The sequence below is a fragment of the Miscanthus floridulus genome, chromosome 8 (assembly GCF_019320115.1).
Source record: "Miscanthus floridulus cultivar M001 chromosome 8, ASM1932011v1, whole genome shotgun sequence".
Taxonomy (NCBI): Eukaryota; Viridiplantae; Streptophyta; class Magnoliopsida; order Poales; family Poaceae; genus Miscanthus; species Miscanthus floridulus.
The window spans coordinates 59,989,534-60,011,860 of NC_089587.1; the positions used below are offsets into that span (position 1 = coordinate 59,989,534).

At 41.4% G+C, this 22,327-nt stretch overlaps 1 protein-coding gene across 1 annotated transcript; it reads left to right on the forward strand.

Annotated features, from left to right (window-relative positions):
* The first annotated feature begins 1,195 nt into the window (after positions 1-1,195).
* On the forward strand, positions 1,196-5,104 carry LOC136469160 (uncharacterized). Its single transcript, XM_066467467.1, has 5 exons — positions 1,196-2,212; positions 2,255-2,770; positions 3,776-3,913; positions 4,022-4,076; positions 5,085-5,104. The coding sequence occupies exons 1-5, from the start codon at positions 1,196-1,198 to the stop codon at positions 5,102-5,104; spliced, it is 1,746 nt and encodes a 581-aa protein (XP_066323564.1).
* Positions 5,105-22,327: the final 17,223 nt, after the last annotated feature.

The window sequence follows — 22,327 nt, forward strand, 5'->3', positions numbered from 1 at the left end:
TATGGACTGTGTTTGTGAGATGCCGGTGAGCTAGCACCTTGGTGATGAGCGATTGACAACACGGTGTGCGTGTGACGTGTCTCTCGGCAGGTTGTGGTTGTAGGTGACAGGTGGAGACAAGGTACATGCGGCGACGAGTGAAGAACGAGGATAGGATGCCATGCCGAAGAACCGTGGGGGCGGAGAAGGGCGGATCGAGGCTTACGTTCGAGGGACAGGCGATCGTGCGGTGTACGTCTACTGTACCTGGCTACACGGTGGGAGGACGTCGAGGGAGGTTTCCAGATTACGCCACAAAATCCGGGGTTCGCTGGTTGAGCCACAAAGCCATGCATCGTACCGGGACGCTCGTGCGGCGTGCGTTGGTCGAAGATGGAAATTCTGGCGATCGCGATACGATTTCGGATGGTCGTGCGGCGACATCGCGAGGATCACATCGCGGAGATGGAGGGATCGCGGACATCGCAGAATTTGCCATAGAGGACGTAATTGGAATTTACGCCCCTACGTTAGATTTATTTAGCGTAGGGGGTTATGTGAAAATAGGTCGTGTCACCCTTTGGAGATATAAATATGTGGCACCTAGGGTTGAGAGGGGGGAACGTTTTGGACTCTCGGCGAGTTAGTATTCACGCGTGAACAGTACCCGTGAACAGTACTCATGCCCCGGGGTTCCACGGTTCAGTTTTCCTCTCTCCGGTCTAGCCTAGGGTTTGAATTCTAGTGAGAGGTTTTTGTTGATCTCTCCAGGCGGAGGCTAGATGCACTTTTGTAAGTTCAATTACTCAATTTAATCTTTCATCTATAATGATTGATCTTGTGCATCTCGATTGGTTCTTTACAATTCTCGTCAGCATCTGACATAGTCTGCTTGTTTTATTTTTATCTCAAGATCCGTAAGTCCGATTGACGTGATTCCAGTTGGGTTAGTTTCGTAATTTCATCTAGTTTAATCTGAAAAATTTTTAGGTCGATCGGAGTTACGGATTTTCGCCCACATCAGGTTTACTAGGTACATAGAGTTCTGGCTAGATTTGAAAAACGTGATTTAATCAGGTTTTGTGTTTAGGGGAAGGGTTAGAAATTATTTTTGGCTTCCGCGACCATTCACCCCCCCTCTGGTCGCCCGTTTCGATCCTTCAATTGGTATCATAGCCGGTTTAGGTTTTCTATACCTTAATCGGTGCTGAAAGCTATGGCAACTAATGAAAAGTTTGATGTTCGCGCTCCGTTTTTTGATGGGACTGATTATGATTACTGGAAGGCATGTATGACCAACTATCTCAAAGGCAAGTCGCTGAAGCTATGGAAAATCACACAAAATGCCACATATGTGATTCCAGCTGAGGAACCGACTGACGCCGCTGAGATCGGGCTTCTTGAAACAAATCATCGCGCTGTTGCTATTTTACAGGCTTCTATTTGTAAAACTGAATATGATCGGGTTTCTAGTGAAGATCTCGCTTATCAGATCTGGGAGAAACTTAGAAAATATCATGAAGGCTCAAACACTGTGAAAAACCGAAAATTTGAGATTCACCGAAAAGAGTTTGATGCTTTTTGCCAATTGCCTAGTGAGTCTATTGATGACATGTTTGCACGTTTTCAAGTGATTGTTAATAAGATGAAGGCCATGAATAGCAATATGCCTTATGATGATCATGCTAGGGCTCTCAGATTATTACATTCACTTAATGATGAATGGGATATGAAAGTTGAGGCGATCGTTGAATCTGTAGGTTATGAGACTCTCACCACTGATGAGCTTTACAGTAAGCTCAAATCAAAAGAGATCGAAATTGTTTCTAAGCGTAAATTGAAAAATCCCACAGCTGCTTCTTCTTCTGACGTTCCAATGGCTTTGATTTCTGGAAATAAGACTAACACTAATGCTAATCCAAATGTTTCCAGTTTTGCTTTGTCTTCTTTGTGTCATGTTGCAGATGAGGAGTTGGAGGTGCTAGATGATGATCAGCTTGTACTGCTCTCCAACAAGTTTAAGCGTGTGTATGACAACAGGCGTAATAGAAGACGTTCAGATGGCTGCTTCAACTGTGGTGAGCGAGGACACTTTGCTGCTGATTGCCCAAACAAGCAGAGATCTTTTGAGCAGGGCAATAACTCCTCTAGGCGCCAGGAGAAGTTCAGGGAGAGGAAGAAGAAGAAGGATAAGCAATGGAAGAAAGACGGACAAAAATACTCTGACAAGCAAGTCGCTAAGGCTGCAAATGTTTTGTTATCTTCTCTTGGATAGTATGTTTCAGGTGGCTCGTCAGACTCCAGCGATTCAGATTCCGAGGATGAGACACCCAAGAAGAAGACAGACGGACTTTGCTTCATCACTGACGCTGGCATCAATGGTGGGATATGTACTATGGCCTTGGAGGGTGATGCATCAACTGACAGCAACGATGAAACTTCTGATGATGAGGTAGATACTTCTGTAGAACAAAGAATAGCTGATTTAACTAAAATTGTTCATAAGCAAAATAAAGTGTTGGCTAAACTTAAAACTGATTATGATAAAACTTGTGCTAAACTAGCTACTCTCAAAAATGCTGCATCTAATCCTGCTGAACCTGATGAATGTGAAGAATGCTCAATTTATATGATTTCGCTTTCTAAATTGCAAACCAAGTATGCTTCCATTGTTGATGATCGAGATAAACTTTATGCTGAACTAAATGAACTTCGTTCTCAGTCGAATTTGCTTGGTACTTGTGTTTCTTGCCCGCTTCTGAAAGTTGACTTGGATAATGCTTTATGTCGGGTAAAAATTTTTGAAGAACACACTTGTCCAGATTTGCCGGATTGTTCGATTTGTCCAACTTTACGATCTGAATTAAATGTTGCTAAATCACATATTGTTGAGTTGGAAAAACACACTTGTCCGGTTCTTCCTTCATGCCTAACTTGTCCTAATTTTGTTGTTGAAAATAATGATTTAAGGGCCAAACTTGCTGATTTGGAAGAAGAAAATAAGCATTTGAGAACTATTCTTGGTTGGTGTTCTATTCGTGAGCCTCAAATTGGTATGGCTATTGCTCAAATTAAACGGAGTGAGCGTTTTGGTCCCGGTTATGACTTGAAACATGTTTTTGGTGAAAAAAGTGGACCGCCTATTGATGAGAAGAATCCACCTTTGGCTAAATATACTGGACCACCTCCTAGGAAGGGTTCAGGTGTCACCTCTAATGGGTTGCTGGTTGAGACATCTAGATCTGCTCCTAAAAAGCAGGTTTGGGTGCCTAAGCCAAAACACTTCAAGGGTGTACAAATTACTAAGCCAAATGGTTCTTCTTGTCATCATTTTGCTAAGCCTATTTTTGTTGCTTCTAGTTCTAATGCTGAGGCTTCTTTCGCTCCTGCACGCAAGCTTTATCATTGTGATTTTTGCAGTCATGATGGTCATCTTTATGAGTTCTGTTATCGGAGGATGCATGCTGAACGACGTGAGCAGTACCCCACACGTGGTACTCATGATCGTCGTGTTTTTAGATGTGAGCAGTACCCTGTACGTGGTACTCATGATCGTCCTGTTTTGAGACGTGAGCCGTTTGTTCGCTCTTCTGGTTTTCGCTCACATACTCGTGCTCTTGCACAACATCAGGATGACAGACCACGTTTTCCCCCTCGTGGTTCTCATCGTTTTTTTGAGAGCTTTGATTTTGCTAATGCTTCTTTTGAGCAAGTGGCTCAGCACTGGTTTTCATTACATTATCCTAACCCCAGTGTTGAGTCATTAGCTCACCCTCGCTCTCGTTGTTGATTGCAGGTTGGAGGCGAGGAGGACATATGGATAATGGACTCCGGTTGTTCGCGCCACATGACTGGAGATGATAAATGGTTCTCCAGCCTCACCCCCACGAGCGTAAAGGAAAACATCACTTTTGGGGATAAAAGTCAAGGTAAGGTAATGGCGCATGGCTGCATCAAGGTAACAGATAAATACACGTTAAAGGACATCGTATTGGTAAAGAATTTGCATTATAATTTGCTGTCTGTTTCGCAACTTCTTGAGGATGATTTTGAGGTTCGTTTTAAGAAAGGAAATTCACGTGTTCTTGATTCTGCTGGTAACCTTGTTTACAAGATTTCTCCTTTTAGACGGATTTTTAAAGCTGATTTTTCTAAATCTTTTGGTGAAACTTGCTGTTTAGTTGCTCATGGTTCCCCCCTGATTTGGAAGTGGCATCGTCGGTTGGGCCACTTGAGCTTTGATTTTCTTTGTTGTTTGAGTTCATTGGATTTAATTGATGGTTTACCGAAACTCAAGTTTGAAAAGGATTTGATTTGTGCTCCCTGCAAACATGGAAAAATGGTTGCTGCTTCTCATGCACCTGTGACTCAGGTGATGACGAGACGACCGGGTGAACTGTTACATATGGACACTGTTGGTCCAGCCCATGTTCGGTCTGCTGGTGGGAAGTGGTATGTGCTCGTCGTTGTGGATGATTTTTCTCGATATTCATGGGTGTTCTTTTTGGAATCTAAGGATGAGGCTTTCTCACATGTTCATGATCTTGTTCTGAAGCTAAAAAATGAGTTGTTAAATAATGCCGTTAGAGCAATTCGCAGTGACAATGGTACGGAATTCAAGAATTCTCGCATGAAAGTTTTTTGTTCAGAACAAGGTTTAGATCATCAGTTTTCCTCACCTTACGTTCCTCCCCAGAACGGTGTTGTTGAGCGTAAAAATCGTACGCTTGTTGAGATGGCTAGGACAATGCTCGATGAACATAAAACTCCTAGACGTTTTTGGGCTGAGGCTATCAACACCGCTTGCTATGTTGCTAATCGCATTTTTCTAAGAGCTTTTCTGGGGAAAACATCTTATGAGTTGAGATTTGGTCGACCTCCCAAAGTTTTCCACTTTCGAGTTTTTGGCTGCAAGTGTTTTATATTGAAAAAGGGAAATTTGGATAAATTTGAATCGCGTTCTTCCGATGGGTTATTTTTGGGGTATGCCTTGCAAGGGCGAGCGTACCGTGTGCTTAATCTTGATACTAACCGCATCGATGAGACATGTGAGGTCACCTTCAACGAGACAATGCCTTGTTTTTCTTCTGCTTTTGAGTGTGCAGGTGATGACGAGATCGGGTAGGATATTTTTGAGGATGAGAAAGAGGAAGATGAATGTGACGACGGCGATGATGATGATGCCTAGCCTGCGATGCAGGGGGAGCCTGGCGCCCAGCCTGAGCAGGCGCCCTCCACCACTTTGGAGGATGGACCATCGCCGACACGTACATCTACAGCAGAGCCTGCAGCTTCACCGACTGTTGATCATGTACCGGCTACAGTTGAGGGGGAGGCGATTTCAGAACGTACAGCACCACGACACATTCAGAATCGTCATCCTGCCAAGAACATAATAGGTAATTTGGATGAACGCACGACAAGGAACAGAGGTATGAAAAATAAAAATTATTGTGTCTTTGCGCATACTGCCTTTGTTGCCTCTTTTGAACCCCGAGATGCTGGACATGCTTTATCTGATTCTAACTGGGTCAATGCCATGCATGAGGAGTTAGAAAATTTCGCACGGAATCAGGTTTGGGTTTTGGTTGATCCTCCTCCTTCTTGTAAACCAATTGGAACTAAATGGGTCTTTAAGAACAAACAAGGAGAAGATGGTCATGTTGTTAGAAATAAAGCTAGGCTGGTTGCTCGGGGCTTTTCTCAAAAAGAGGGTCTTGATTATGGTGAAACTTTTGCTCCTGTTGCTCGTTTAGAAGCCATTTGTATTTTGCTTGCATTTGCTGCTTCGCGTGGATATAAGCTTTATCAAATGGACGTGAAAAGTGCTTTTCTGAATGGTTTTATAGAAGAAGAAGTTTATGTTAAACAACCGCCTGGTTTTGAACATCCCAATTTTCCTGATCGTGTTTTTAAGTTGCAAAAGGCTTTATATGGTTTGAAGCAAGCACCTCGTGCTTGGTATGCTAGATTGAAAACTTTTCTACTTAAAAACGGGTTCAAAATGGGTTCAGTTGATAAAACTCTTTTTCTCCTCAGGCAAGGAAATGACACTTTAATAGTTCAGATTTATGTGGATGATATCATTTTCGGTGGTTCCTCTCATGCTCTTGTGAAAAAGTTTGCAGATGTGATGAGTAAAGAATTTGAGATGTCTATGATGGGCGAGCTGAATTTCTTTCTTGGCTTACAAATAAAACAAACTTCGGAAGGTACATTTGTGCATCAGGGAAAGTACACGAAGGATGTCCTGAAGAAGTTTGCGATGGATGATGTGAAGCCAATTTCTACGCCCGTGCCGACTAGCGCTGCCTTGGATGCTAATGAGGACGGAGAGCCCGTGGATCAGAAGGAATATCGAAGCATGATTGGGTCGCTGCTGTACTTGACTGCTACGAGGCCAGATATACACTTTGCTGTGTGTATGTGTGCTCATTTTCAGGCGTCCCCCAGGACTTCTCACCATCAGGCGGTGAAGCGCATAATGAGGTATCTTCGATTTACTCCTGCATTTGGCCTTTGGTACTCTGCTACTTCAACTCTCAGTTTGTGTGGTTATTCGGATGCTGATTTTGCTGGGTGTCATTTGGATAGAAAGTCTACATTGGGTACTTGCCAATTTTTGGGTTCTTCGCTTGTTTCTTGGTCCTCTAGAAAACAATCTAATGTTGCTCAATCTACTACAGAGGCTGAGTATGTTGCTGCTGCTAGTTGTTATTCTCAGCTTTTATGGATGATAGCTACCCTTTGCGATTTTGGTTTGTCGTTTTCTCGCGTTCCTCTCTTGTGTGACAGCACTAGCGCTATAAGTGTTGCAAAGAATCCTATGCTTCACTCTAAGACGAAACACATTGAGGTTCGTCATCATTTTCTGAGGGATCATGCTGAGAAGGGTGATATTAAGCTTAAATACATTGATACTAGTCAGCAACTTGCTGATATTCTGACTAAACCACTCGATCAAACCATGTTTGCACGTTTGCGTGGTGAGTTCAGGGTGTGTTACCCATTCTAGTATCATTGTAAGTTGCTTCAGTTACATATGCCTTATACTTGTTTTGGCTAGTTTGCGATCGATGCTTTTGGAGAGGTTTGAATGTTTTGCTTGACCAATTTTTATTTTGAAAACAGCACAGATATATACTTAAAAAATTATGTTGGGCTATGCTTGCTTTTTTGGATCTAGTGACTTGTTGAATACTTGACATATGTCTTACTCATGGTTCGGTTGTCAGCTTCTTTTAATGGGTTTTCATTGCAAATGTAACTCACAATGCAAGTTTTAACTTGGGAGTGCATAGTATGGTTGTGAGCGGAAAAAAAATTCTGAATTCCCATATCTCTGCTATTTCACTCATGATCTGCTTGTTTTCCTGAGAATTTAAATATGGGCACAACTCTGATTTTTCCCATATCCCTGCTGGTTCTCGCTCATAATCAAAATTAAACAAACTGGCTGGGCATAACTCTTGCTTCCCATATCCCTGCTTGTCATGCTCACCAAAGCCAGAATTAAATATGACAAGTGCATGCATTTGTGGGCGTTGCAGTGAACTTTGACTGAAGCTGTGTATCCATCGTGTCAGCTTGCTATATGTTTTGTCTTCAGCTTGGCACTAATTTTGGAATATGCACGTTTTTGCCTGGCTAATTGGTTTTTCAAAGAGATTTCAGTTCTAAAATTCTATTGGTCATGGCATTGTGTTGCTCCTTCTCTGAGTAGCTCGTGTTGCTGGTTAGCTTTTATAAGTATTCTGTATATGTCTCAAAAGCTTCGACTTGTGCTTTCTCACATGCTTTTCTCTAAATTGATTCCTTATATTTTATCTTGATGGAGTGCTTTGTCAACAAGGGGGAGAGTGAGTAGCGCACAAATTCATTTTTGCAGGGGGAGTTTGATTTCGTTTTTGCTGAGACTTGGCATGCTTGTTTCGAGGGGTTGAGGGGGAGTGTTGCTGAAATTATTGAGTTTTGCTGCTGAGATTGCTTTTGGGAGATTGATATGGCTTTTGATTCATTTTGGGGAGAGTGATTTTTTTTGTCTTGATTGTGTCGAGTCTAGCTTTTTCGCTAGCCCATGTCTTTGGGGATCAAGATTGTTTCTTTTTCTTTCGTTTTATTTTTTTAGTTCCAATAAATTTGTGCGGTGTGGTGTTGTCAATGCACTCATCAAGGGGGAGATTGAGATGCCGGTGAGCTAGCACCTTGGTGATGAGCGATTGACAACACGGTGTGCGTGTGACGTGTCTCTCGGCAGGTTGTGGTTGTAGGTGACAGGTGGAGACAAGGTACATGCGGCGACGAGTGAAGAACGAGGATAGGATGCCGTGCCGAAGAACCGTGGGGGCGGAGAAGGGCGGATCGAGGCTTGTGTTCGAGGGACAGGCGATCGTGCGGTGTACGTCTACTGTACCTGGCTACATGGTGGGAAGACGTCGAGGGAGGTTTCCAGATTACGCCACAAAATCCGGGGTTCGCTGGTTGAGCCACAAAGCCATGCATCGTACCGGGACGCTCGTGCGGCGTGCGTTGGCCGAAGATGGAAATTCTGGCGATCGCGATACGATTTTGGATGGTCGTGCGGCGACATCGCGAGGATCATATCGCGGAGATGGAGGGATCGCGGACATCGCAGAATTTGCCATAGAGGACGTAATTGGAATTTACGCCCCTACGTTGGATTTATTTAGCGTAGGGGGTTATGTGAAAATAGGTCGTGCCACCCTTTGGAGATATAAATATGTGGCACCTAGGGTTGAGAGGGGGGAACGTTTTGGACTCTCGGCGAGTTAGTATTCATGCGTGAACAGTACCCATGAACAGTACTCATGCCCCGGGGTTCCACGGTTCAGTTTTCCTCTCTCCGGTCTAGCCTAGGGTTTGAATTCTAGTGAGAGGTTTTTGTTGATCTCTCCGATTAAGAGAGGGAGGATGTTCGGGCGGAGGCTAGATGCACTTTTGTAAGTTCAATTACTCAATTTAATCTTTCATCTATAATGATTGATCTTGTGCATCTCGATTGGTTCTTTACAATTCTCGTCAGCATCTGACATAGTCTGCTTGTTTTATTTTTATCTCAAGATCCGTAAGTCCGATTGACGTGATTCCAGTTGGGTTAGTTTCGTAATTTCATCTAGTTTAATCTGACAAATTTTTAGGTCGATCGGAGTTACGGATTTTCGCCCACATCAGGTTTACTAGGTACATAGAGTTCTGGCTAGATTTGAAAAACGTGATTTAATCAGGTTTTGTGTTTAGGGGAAGGGTTAGAAATTATTTTTGGCTTCCGCGACCATTCACCCCCCTCTGGTCGCCCGTTTCGATCCTTCAGTTTGTGAATTTGTGACTTGTGGTTGTGATATAATGTGTGAAAATGGTTTCGTTGTGATATATATGTGATTATTATGATGTTTGTGATATATATGTGACATGTGATATATATTTGAACTGTTTGTGTCAGTGGAATGCAAAAGAACAAAAAAAAATTTGCAGTTTCGGTTGATTTGCCGAGTGCAATGGTCATGGCACTTGGCAAAGCTGGGAAACTTTGCTGAGTGCCAGGACATTGCGCTCGGCAAAGATTTTTTTTAAAAAAAAACAAAAAATCTTTGCCGAGTGCCAGGCTGGGGAGGCACTCGACAAAGAGTTTTTTTTAAAAAAATAAAAAATATCTTTGCCGAGTGCCTTGCCGCCGTGGCACTCGGTAAAGAGTTTTTGAAAAAAAAGTCTTTGCCGAGTGCCCTAACTGTCAGCACTCGGCAAAGGCGCCGTCAATGGAGCAGCGCCGTTGACGGCTGCTTTTCTTTGCCGAGCGCCGCTATTGGCCCTTGGAAAAGGCTTTGCCAAGTGCCCGACAAATGGCCCTCGGCAAAAAGCCTCTTTGCCATTAATTTTTTTTCGAGGGCTCTTTGCCGAGGGCGGCACTCGGCAAAGGCTTTGCTGAGGGTTTTTGGGCCTTTGTCGAGTGCCCTGGGCCCTCGGCAAAGAGGGCGTCTCCAGTAGTGCAAATTGTAATCCTATGCATAATCCAGATTATAATAATCAAACTGTGATCCAAACAAGCCCTTGACTTCTCATTGGTCACAAGAGGAGTACCTACAAAATTGTAGAGGTGACGAAGGAGCTGGTCTACTACTTACGTTTCTTTGAAATATGCCCGTCCAAGACTAAAATCTCTTGATTTAACATGGTGCTCGTATTTTTCTACATTTTATTATATAGTATTTAGCATCACTATTTTCTAGTGCTAGGCAAATGCACCCATCGACGATGAGGCGTTTATTATGTCGTTATCAATATCAGATGCCTTCTTCGATATTAAGACCTGCTAGCTCAGTCTTTCGAATATGCTCATAGAGGTACGCTATTTATGCGGTCATATGTGCATGTGAGCATCCACTTGCGTTAAAAAAATGTACACAACAATAATGAGTTCTGCCGCTGGTCATGGCGAGAGTTGGGTTTCTATCCTAGCTAGACTAGCTTGGAGAGTTGACCCTCGTGAGGATCGAGTTCGGAAGTACGTATGAACGACGATCATCGGCCATGAGAACCGTAGTTGACATCTGTGGAGATCACTTTTGTTGACATCTATGAGAAATGCCCAAGTGCCAAGCTAGTACTCCTACATGACATTGAGCCGTGACCTTTATCTGGCCACAAGAAACATAAGTTGACATGGTCAACCGGAAATAATGCAGGCTACTACTACTACTAGCTGCTAGATATATAACGCTGAAGCAATCGTTGGCCACAAGAAATAAACAAGCTGACATATACGTACGTGAGGAATACCAAAGTACAAATGCATCATTGAGACACGCGTGGTCGTGAGCCACAAGAAACAAGTGTCGTCGACTTGGGGCCACCAATTGAAAGCCAAGTGCATGCATGTATATGCTCTCTCTCATAGCTACAACACGTACAATCGGCTACAACATCGAAGATGGGAAAAATGTGACCTTTACCTAGGGATTCCTGAGGCGATGACGATAGATCAATGCCCTATTCGCTTTGCTGATAAGTTACGGCTGAAAGTACCGTTGACTGATTTATTATGAGAGAAAAATAATGTTCGTTGGCTGAAAAAGTACAGCTTATAAACCAAGTGAACAGGACAAAATCACGCACATATTCTCTGGAGATGGCACATCCCACAAGCTAAGCTACCACTGTTGTACCTGCCACTCGATTTTAGCGTAGTAATACAGCACTACGTCGTCACAACCTATACAAGGCCAACACAAGTGAAGGGGACCGTGACACCTAAGAGGGGATGAATTAGGCAACTTAAAACTCTAACTCAAAACTATAATATATTTTTCAACCTTAGCAAAACCTATGCAAAAGATAAATATCTAAATGTGCAACTACGCATTTCCTAGTGTGTTACTATCCCTAACATAATGAGAGTAATACAAACACTGTAAATGCGGAATCTAAAGAGCAAGGCAGAGATATGCAAACTCCCGTCGACGACTCCGGTATTTTTAACGAGGTATCGAGAAGCGCACAAGCTTCTCCTTAGTCCTCGTTGGAGCCCCTCGCAGGGGAATTTCTTGCAAGGGCCAAGCTCTCGGGCCGGGTAACTCCGTGGATAGCCCTGGGCCTTCCCCACGCGCAAGTGGGTCTTTGGTGTGCCTTCCGTCAAGCCTCTCCTGGACCGCTCCCCGCCGTCTTCACTATCAAGCTTCCGTCCAAAGCGCCGTGGGCCTTGTTCCCTCCGGTACACGGTGGCGGCCACACCACAAACGCGGTTGGTATGATCTCGCAAGACTACAAGCCCCTCCGATGTACAACAATGGTGCGCGCAAGCACCGAGTGATAAGAGGTATGCAAACCTCACTAAACACTAGGCCTAAACCTAAAGAAAGCGCATAAGCGGTGGTCTAATCAACCTAAGCATTTCGCAAAGCACATACGCTAATAACCTAATAAATCACTAAGCACTATGCAAGTGGAGAACACTAAAATAATGTACTAGCACCCTTAGTATGTTTCCTTAGCTCCACACTCCTCAAATGGTCGGTTGGTGGGTCCATTTATAAGCCCCACTGAGAAAGTAGCCGTTGGGGATGAAGTCCCGCTTTTCTGCTACTGACAGGACGCTGATCATGTCATGACAGGACGCGTCGGTCGTCCCGACCGTTAGAGCCGTGATCAATTGATCGGACGCTGGCAGCGTTCGGTCACATGCCACTAGACGCGTCCAGTCGCAATTTCGCCGCTCTGAAACCTCTCTATACTCGATTAGACGCTACAGTCCTGTGTCCGGTCTATTTGCCGCCAGCGTCCGGTCAGTGCTGAATGTGTTGCCGATGATGATGAACAGTGCCATCGGTGCGTCCGATTACTTTACTGTTCAGCGTCCGGTCGCTGCAGCTGACGCCCATTGCCATTGCCGAGCCACTGATCGGAGCGTCCGGTTACTTTCCGCCAGCATCCGGTCACCTCTGTGAGCTTGTTTCTTCGTGATCTTGCGTCCGGCTTGGTTACTATCTTCGTGCTTGGACTTTGCTTGATATCGTGGGTCTTCTCTTGTGCTTCAAAGGTCTTGCTTATGGTATTGATCGTAGGATCACCATGTCGCCTTCGTCCAAGTCACGTCTTGTACCCTTTTGAACTACAAAACAATCACTTGCAAATTTATTAGTCCAATTTGGTTGTGTTGGTCATCAAACACCAAAATCCAAAGTAAATGGGCCTATAGTCCATTTTCCTTACAATCTCCTCCTTTTTGGTGATTGATGACAAAACGACCAAAGCAAGCAAATACTAAGAATTTTGGAATTTAAAAAACTATCTACTTGCAAGGATGCAACGCAAAGGGCAAGGTTATGTGATGCTAAAAGATACCACATGTAAACATCTTTGAAAACTTATCTTGCCCTTACAAATGTTCTCATGTGGCATTATGGATTTAAGCCTCCCTCTAACTCCATAATCCACTATCCTCCCTTTCTCGGACCATTACCACTTGTAGACCATTACCACTTATAAATTATTATGATCTTGCTTTTGGTCCTATAAATTAATGCTTGCTTTTGGTCCTCTAAATTCTCCCCCTTTGGAATCAAACACCAAAAAAAGACATTAGTAGCACAAGAAAGGGTCAAACTTTATGATCCTTTGTATGTGGAGTGAAATATATCACAAAATTTGACTCTCACATTACATAGACTAAGCTCCCCCCTAAATATATGCATACATATGATGGAGAATGAAGTTTATGCATAATTAGCAAGTTAATATTCAAGGAAATTTAATCTATATAATGTATGGAGAAAGCATATAAATACCAAAGTGATATCAACATGATGATATCGGTTTAGAAATACCACATGTGGAAACCAATTTGATTTACACCACTTGCAATAGGTGGTGAATATTTGAAGTATGATGCTTAACTCTGGGGACTCCATTTTCCTTGCAATGAGACTACTACACACAAGATAAGCTTGAAAATGTGTTAGTCTCAAAGCATCCAACTTGTAGAGTAACCTCTCCCTAAACTTGTGCACACAAGTATAGAATACTTATAGGGGACATGCACATTGATTTTAGAATAAAAAATACCACTTGAGAGATGACATCACATGAATATGAGAATCATTTTCGAAGGTGATATTCGGGAGAAATTATCTATAATTTCGACTTTGGCACATATTAGATGAACAATTGAAATACAAGCTATGTGCCGTGCTCCTAAATGTTTTAAACCATGTAGGTTTGCTTCAAGGGTTAAAAGTGAAACCGAGCAAGCCTACCATAAGATATACCTAGTGTATGCATGATAAAAGATTAAACATGCAAATACAAACCTAGGCATGAAAAGCAACTAGATGCTTAAAGATACCACTTAAAGTAAATTAAATCTCACTGGTAGGAAATTAAATCTAGTTACCTAACATGGAAAGATGAATTTGGGTCCATAGTTTTCACTAACCCACTTAGCAATTAACATGATCCAATGTGATGCACCCCATGAAATGCATCCATACTTTGTCAAGTCTCTAAATTCCTCGAAGTCCAAATAGACTCCTCACTTCTCTTTTGGGATCTAAACCTTCTTGGTGCTCTTCATATTTGAAATGATTTTCTTTGGCACCCAAAAACGTTTGACTCCATTGTTGGCTTGCTTGTTCACCTTGATGGCCACCACCTTGTCATTTTTCTTCTTCTTCAAGAGATAAGGTGTGGAGGCCTTCTTGTCCACCTTGTTAGTGTAGGTGTTGGAGAGCTTGCTTATTTGCTTTTTGTTTTTTGTTTTTCTCTTTCTTCTTAGCTCCTCCCCCATTCTTCACCTTGCACTCATAGGACTTGTGGCCTTCCTTGTGGCACACGTAGCAAACCATGATTTGTCCTTCATCAAGCTTCTTCACTTCCTTGACGGTGTTATCTTGATGAAGTTGGGCTTGCTCCGTCTTGCCTTTCACTTGAGTCAAGTCCTTGGTGAGGCGACCCACTTCTTGCTTGAGTTGCTCATTTTCCTTTGCAACCTCTTATGTGCATATATCTACAACAACTTTCTCAACACAAACTTGGTTGCACAAGGGTGAGTCTAAATATAAATTATTACAAGAAGTAGAGACATCCTTTTTAGGCATGTTAAAGATAGAACTTTTCTTTTTAGGTGTCTTCGTGGGGGTTGTATGAACGGCTTTAAGATTAGCAACTTTATTAGTTAGCTCATCATAATGTTTGCACATGGTTTCCATTTTAGTAAGCAAACTTTTATAAGCATCTTGTGAGCTAGCTAACTTTTCTTTTAATTTTTTATTTTTCTTTGCAAGTTGCTCATCATTGATTATGCATGTATTTGTTGTTGTACTAGCCTCAAGTTGCTCAATTTTAGTAGATAGTTCAATATTGAGATTAGCAAATGTCCTATATTGTTCAACCAAAGTTTTATATGCTTCTTGTGAACTATCTAGCTTTTCTTTTTCTTTTTTGAGTTTCTTTTGTTGACTAGTGCAAACTTTAGCATAGTTAAGATTTTGTTGCACAATTTCATCATAAGAAGGCATTTCATTATCACTCTCACTCTCACTAGAGTATGAGCTTTCATTACCTCGTGCCATAAGGCACACTAGAAGATCTTGATGATAAGTGCTTGCGCCCTCGCCTCTTGTGATGGTCTTCTTCTACACTTGAAGAATCATCCCATGACTTTATTGATGTGAGGGCTTTGTCCTTGCACGCCTTCTTCTTTGTCTTGGGTATGGGCTTATTTGGACACACTTCCACAAAGTGCCTCAACTCGTCGCATCCATAGTATCCTCTCTTTTTTTGCTCATTTCTTTGATTGGTGAATATGATATCTTGAATTTGGATGGGCACACCCTTGACATTGAGCTTTTGGATCATCTTCTCTACCTTGTTGATAAGTTTAATTGATTCTTCATCAAGGTCGGAGATGGAGGAGGAAGATTGATCGTCATTACTCGAATCATCATCATCCTCATTTTCTTCTTCATCTTCACTTGAGGAGCTTGAGCTTGAGCTTGTCTCAACTTGCTTGCCCTTCATCTTCTTTTTCTCACTACATGCGAGAGCTTTGCCTTTGCTTGATGAAGAGACTTCTTCTTGACCCATCTTGCATGACATTTCAAATGCCACTATCTTGCCAATGATTATGGCCGGAGTCATGGTGCTCAAATCCTCCATGTTGTGAAGGATGTTGATGATGCTTGTATATTTCTTTTGTTGTAGCACATAGATGATCTTCCTCACGATGTCCGCATCACCTAGCTTTGTTAATCCTATAGAATTGAGCTCATTGATAATTATATTCAAACGAGAATATATATCATGAACAAGCTCATCATCATTCATTTCAAAAGAATCATAACTTTGTTGAGCTAGGCAATGTTTTTGCTCACGGACATTACTTGTGCCGTCATGGAGCTCTTAGAATTTTAACCAAATTTTATGTGCCGTATTTAAGGTGAACACTTGGTTAAACACATCCATGCTAAAAGATTCAAACAAGTAATTTTTAGCTCTAGCATTGAAATGCATTTCTTTTTCTTCACTCTTTGTGGGTTTATTGGGATTCTTAATGGGTTTCATCCCGTCACGAGTGACTCTCCAAATACCCAAGTCTACCGCCTTAAGATGACAAGTCATTCTAGCTTTATAATAGGGGAAGTTAGTGCCGTCAAAGTGCGAAGGCCTAGAGGTATCCATCCCAACCACTCTAAATAGCGTCGACTCAACGGTGGTTAAGCCAAAGGTCCAAATTGAGCCAACCGGCTCTGATAGCATTTGAAGGGGACCGTGACACCTAAGAGGGGAGGGGGTGAATTAGGTAACTTAAAACTCTAACTCAAAACTATGGCCTCTTTTTCAACCTTAGCAAAACCTATGCAAAAGATAAACTATATAAATGTGCAACTACGATTTTGCTAGTGTGTTACTATCCCTACCGTAAAAGGAGTAATACAAACAATGTAAATGTGAAAGCTAAAGAGCAAGGTAGAGATATGTAAACTCCCATCGATGACTCCGGTATTTTTACCGAGGTATCGAGAAGCATGCAAGCTTCTCCCTAATCCTTGTTGGAGCCCCTCGCAAGGAATCCCTCGCAAGGGCTAAGCTCCCGGTTGGGTAACTCCATGGATAGTCCCAGGCCTTTCCCACGCGCAAGTGGGCCTCTGGTGTGCCTTCCGGCAAGCCTCTCCCAGACCGCTCTCCGTCGTCTTTACTATCAAGCTTCCGGCTAAAACGTTGTGGGCCTTGTTCCCTCTAGTAAACGGTGCCGGCCACACCACAAACGCGGTTGGTGTGATCTCGCAAGACTACAAGCCCCTCCGATGTACAACAATGGCGCGCGCAAGCACTGAGTGGTAAGAGGTATGCAAACATCGCTAAACACTAGGCCTAAACCTAGAGCAAGCACATAAACAGTAGTCTAATCAACCTAAGCACTTCGCAAAGCACCTACATTAATCACATAATAAATCACTAAGCACTATGCAAGTGGAGATCACTAAAATAGTGTACTAGCACCCTTGGTATGTTTTTCTCAGCTCCACACTCCTCAAATGGCCGGTTGGAGGGCATATTTATAAGCCCCACTGAGAAAGTAGCCGTTGGGGATGAAGTTCCGCTTTTCTGCTACTGACCGGATGCTGATCATGTTCTGACCGGACGCGCCGGTCGTACCAACCGTTAGAGCCACGGTCAACTGATCAGACGCTGGCAGCGTCCGGTCATATGCCACCAGACGCGTTCGGTCGCAATTTTGCTGCTTTGGAACCTCTCTGTACTCGATCGGACGCTGCAGTCCTAGGTCTGATCGATTTGCCGCCAGCGTCCGGTTAGTGCTGAATGTGTTGCTGGTGATGATGAACAGTGCCATCAGTGCGTCCGGTAACTTTACTGTTCAGCGTCTGGTCACCGTTGCTGACGCCCATTGCCGTTGCCGAGCCACTGATCGGAGCGTTCGGTTGCTTTCCGCCAGTGTCCGGTCTAGCGTTCGGTCACCTCTATGAGCTTGTTTCTTCGCGATCTTGCGTCTGACTTGGTTTCTATCTTCGTGCTTGAACTTTGCTTGATATCTTGTGTCTTCTCTTGTGCTTTAAATGTCTTGCTTATGGTATTGATCGTGGGATCATCATATCGCCTTCGTCTAAGTCACGTCTTGCATCTTTTTGAACTACAAAACAATCACTTGTAAATTCATTAGTCCAATTTGGTTGTGTTGGTCATCAAACACCAAAATCCAAAGTAAATGGGCTTAGGGTCCATTTTCCTTACAACAAGCAAAGCATCGAATGAAAGTCTCAGACTAATAGCGGTAGTTAGTGATATGATTATGACTACTATTAGCCTAAATAGTCGTTTAGCCATTTTAAACACCATGTGAGCGGTACGTGGTGGTACGCCGTTTGTCTCGTTTAGATAGCTGTTTTCACACATGTGTAATATTTTGGCCATTTGCCAGAATAATGACAACTATTGTTCCATTCGCTCTAAATTATAAGATATTTTGAATTTTTGGATACATAGCTTTGCTAATGCATTTGGATATACACTATGTCTACGTACATAAGAGCAACTATAATAACAAACTGTAAACTAGCTAAATACTGAGGTGGAGGAGAGAGAAAAGAAGAGGACTGTAGGCTTACATCCAGCTTAGGCACAAGAGCCTAAGAAATTTTATGAGAAAGACAAATGGACCACGTATTAATAATGAAAAGCTAACTACTATATGGATGGGCTGAGAGAAGGCTGCAAAAAAAACCTTCGAGCCAGCAAGCCAGCTGTATTATTAGCCTTGCTCTAATAAAACCAATATATATCAACAAGCCAAAACATCTTATAGTTTCGAATGACGAAGGGAGTAAATGATAAGTAGCTGAATGTTTAGCGTTTAACGTTTAAGAAATTATTGATGATTATAATTTCACCATACCATATAAGTTCTCTTGATTAGGCTCAAATATCTTTTTTTTGGATTCTTTCATGTATTCTTTTTTAATTTAAAATAAATAAATATTCTATCTTCCAAGTATTTATGAGCAATAATAAAGATTTGATGTAAAAAGAACACGATCTAATCCGATGTACTGAATGGGATTTATCGGATAGGATCGAATAACAATATGATCGCGCGCACTCCAAGGGGTTTCAATCGGGGTGATTATCAAGTAACGACAGCAAATTCCTTCGCTCCCTCGAAAATACAGCATAAAAACAGGATCCGCCTTTCTAGAACAAGAGGTGAATCGGATTCATTCATGCGTACCGTTTAATTTCCTTTTTACTAGTATATATACTATATCATAATCGTATATATACTCCATATCACTGCTCTTAAAAAAAGAATCTTATATATACTACTGTCCACTGACCACTGGGTGGTACATGTTTTTATTTTCATTTATTTTAATGATATCTTTAAGCTCCTTACATCAAAAGTACTATAGATAAGATGTGGCCAGTTGTTCCTTGCCACACGTACGAAAAAATACTGGTAAAAAAGACACTTTTAATATATAATCAACAACTCTTCTGCTTGATTCACTAAAAAAAAAGCTTTACACTAACGATATGTTTTGGATTTTCACTTGGGGTTTTGTGAACCGCCATTGTGAAAGGTTAATAGAAATGACGATATTCCACCGACATCAGCTTGAGAATCCCTTGCGTAAATGTTTACACCAGTGGTTGGCTTAAAGCTGCCATTAGTGTAAATCGATTTATACTGGCAACATGCTTCTACAGTATAAATGGTTTTACAAAATTCATAAATCGGTCAAAAATAGCAATCTTTTTAAATTGGGAGAAGCCTGCCAGCCAACCTCGTGCCGGGAAACTCACTACTGCGATTTTCACGCGAAATATGCGTGCATGCGGCTGTGGCACATTGTTTTCTTTTGACTATGCCTCAGAGTCACTTGTGACTAAGTGGCTAATACAATTGTTTTGTATTCACTTTGTCAAATATTAGAATGCATATTTGAGACCCTAAACATATTTTAGTAGAAAGTTTAAACTAATAAAATTTTAGATTTCTTCTAGTACTACAACTTTTTAGGCCTTTTCTTAATCTGAGGTCATTTGGAAAATTAAAAAAATTCAAAATATAAAAACTTAGAACATAATTTCCCGGCACTAAATGATATCAAACGAAAAAGTTATCAACCACAAATTTGCAGATCTCTTCGAGTAATACAACTTTGGTTTAGGTCATTTCTCCATCTAAGGTACTCTGAAAAAAATAAAAAAAAACAAAATTTAAATTATTTATACCGGTGGTAAGTTAAGAAAGCTGTAAATGTAAACATATTTATAGTGATGATCTTTTAAGATTACCTCTAATACAAATCCTATATTTACAATGGTAGTCTCTTAAGCCAACCGCCAATATAGATCTAATTTACACGGACTGTTGTCTTAAGACTACAACCGGTTCAAATAGAGAATTTGTACCGGCAACAATCTTAGGAAATCCGCTAGCAGAGATGTATCTTCACTGGCTGCTCATAGCCATGGGCCCATAATTTTATTTGTACTGTCACCTATTCTTTATGAACCGTCAGTGAAAAAATGCTTGGTGTCAACAAAAATCGATTTGTACTAGTGAAAACTGCTTGAAATTCACTAAGAAAATGCTTGTATATATGCTAATAAAAATTCTCAGACACCACGTTACACACACATAGGTAATGTACCAAGTAAGCTAGAAAGGGTACCCATGCATGCTAGTACATACTACCTCTATTCACAAAAGAATGTAATCTCGCTTTCCAAAAAATCAAACAATTTGTACTATGATTAAAGTTATATAAAAAATAATAACATTCATAATACAAGATAGATACCATTAGATTATTATTATAGAATATATTTTTGTAATAAATTTTATTGGAGACGTAAATGCTAATATTATTAATTATAAATTGGTCAAATTTAAATTAGTTTGACTGGCACAACTTTCATAGTTACATTCTTTTGTAGAGTATGAGACATCAACGGTAGTCCAAAATATTGTGCTAATGGTCCCAAAAAGGTACTCCTTCTCTGACAACCTTTGAGGCAAAGTACTATGCATCAATAAACTTCATTGGCATAGTTGGGATTGCCGTGGGTGTTTACATTTCTCTTGAAATAAAATTGATGTATTGCTTCCATTTTAAATTATAAGTTGTTTTAGCATTTTAGGTATATAATTTTTGTTGTATTTTTAGACATAGCGTGCACCAAAATACATAGCAAAAGTTATGTGTCTACAAAAGCTAATTCAACTTATAATTTGAAATGGGAATAGTTGAAAATAATAACACATGTCAGCGCCTCAACGGTAGAAAACGGGTGGCCACCCAAGGCGTTTGTAGTTGTAGATTCCAATTTTGTTTACATATGCGTGCCAGTGCACGTTCCATATGGGTGTGTATGGACGTAGCGTGGTGTGTACCGCTGACTTAGAACTTGTGTAGAAATAGATCACTGACATTTACGTTACTTAGCGTACATTATAGAAAGTCCCACTACGATGATGCAATAATCTGCAACAAAATCTGCAGTATCTAGCGTGGAAGGTAAAGAAGGCCGTCATATATACTTGGTGGTAACTGTATTAGTTCTCTATTGATCTGATCTTTGTATGAAAAGAATTCGTAACGATGCTAGTATCTAGGGACTAAAGAAAACTGTAAAAATCACTGTCTAAATTATTCTTCATTTTGTAGGGTTCGCTCCTAAAATTCTCTAGGCGAGAATGCAAGCATGATCGAGAGAGCGAAATTCTGTTCCAACAAAAGTTGAGAGAGCGAAAGAGTAGCTTGTATGCTACGATTACACCTGTATTGTTCTTACCTCACTTTCGAGCAGATGACGCTAAAATAATGTGAGCGATGAATGTGCTAATGAATGGTAGCATGCATTGTTGTAAAATACATATTTCATCCACCAGCTAAAAGGAAATGTAGCTATTTTTCTCAATTTAAATAAAAGAATTTGGCATAAAGTGATCGAAATTGTAGCTTGTGATGGCATATATCTTACTAGTATCATTCTCTTGCACTGTACATTTTGGGTTCTCCGGACAACATGTGACCGAGTGATAGCTCTTAATGTTGGAATATCATACGGCAGTAGCTGTCACGCCTGTCAGTGCTCCATGAGCTACTTGCTACTACTTGCATAGGTTAGTAACCTCACCAGATACACCTTTAGGAAAGGCCATGGCATTGGAGAAATCAGGTGTATTTGGTCATGCTAAATTCCAAAGTAGAAGCTCCCTAGAAGTCCTTTCATGGTGGGTTGTTGCTTTGTAGTTGGTCTAGCTCTAAACATGTTTGGGTTGGATTCAAAGATCCAACTCAATTAACCAATTATATATCTCTGGTAAAATTCGCCGCATGTATAAACGGTAGCAACATTTGCCGTTTATATAGTTGCTTTAGTAGCTTAATGTTGTAGCTAGTTGCTTTCTTGTTGTGGTTGCTTGAACCTTTGGGGGAGGGGTCTTTATTGCCCTATTCTATTTTTCAGTCTGGTTCTCCTTTTTTATATAATTAGCGGCTCTCATGTCTAGTTTGTTGAAATTAAATAAATAGATAGTAGACCGTCGTTTGACAACCGACAAGGGTAGAAATAGATAGCAAGGAGGTTGGATTATCTGATACATCCGCGGTTGGTGGTCATTCTTTCACCTAACCCTGACCCTAACTTCACACCATTGATTTCGTACTTGGGCAATCCTACCGAAGAAAACTTCGCATGATTTGGTTGTAGCGGCATCATAGCGATTGGTGCTGGTGGCTGAAGTGTTTTGTCCCAAGCACATGTGCATCAATCTAGCCTTTGCATTAAAAAAGGTCATTAGAAGCCAAGA

Coding starts and splice junctions, on each gene's coding strand:
- LOC136469160 (XM_066467467.1), top strand. CDS start 1,196: ATGGCAACTAATGAAAAGTTTGATGTTCGCGCTCCGTTTTTTGATGGG. Junction 2,771..3,775: donor TGGATAATGCTTTATGTCGG/GTAAAAATTTTT, acceptor TGTTGATTGCAG/GTTGGAGGCGAGGAGGACAT. Junction 3,914..4,021: donor GGGATAAAAGTCAAGGTAAG/GTAATGGCGCAT, acceptor CAACTTCTTGAG/GATGATTTTGAGGTTCGTTT.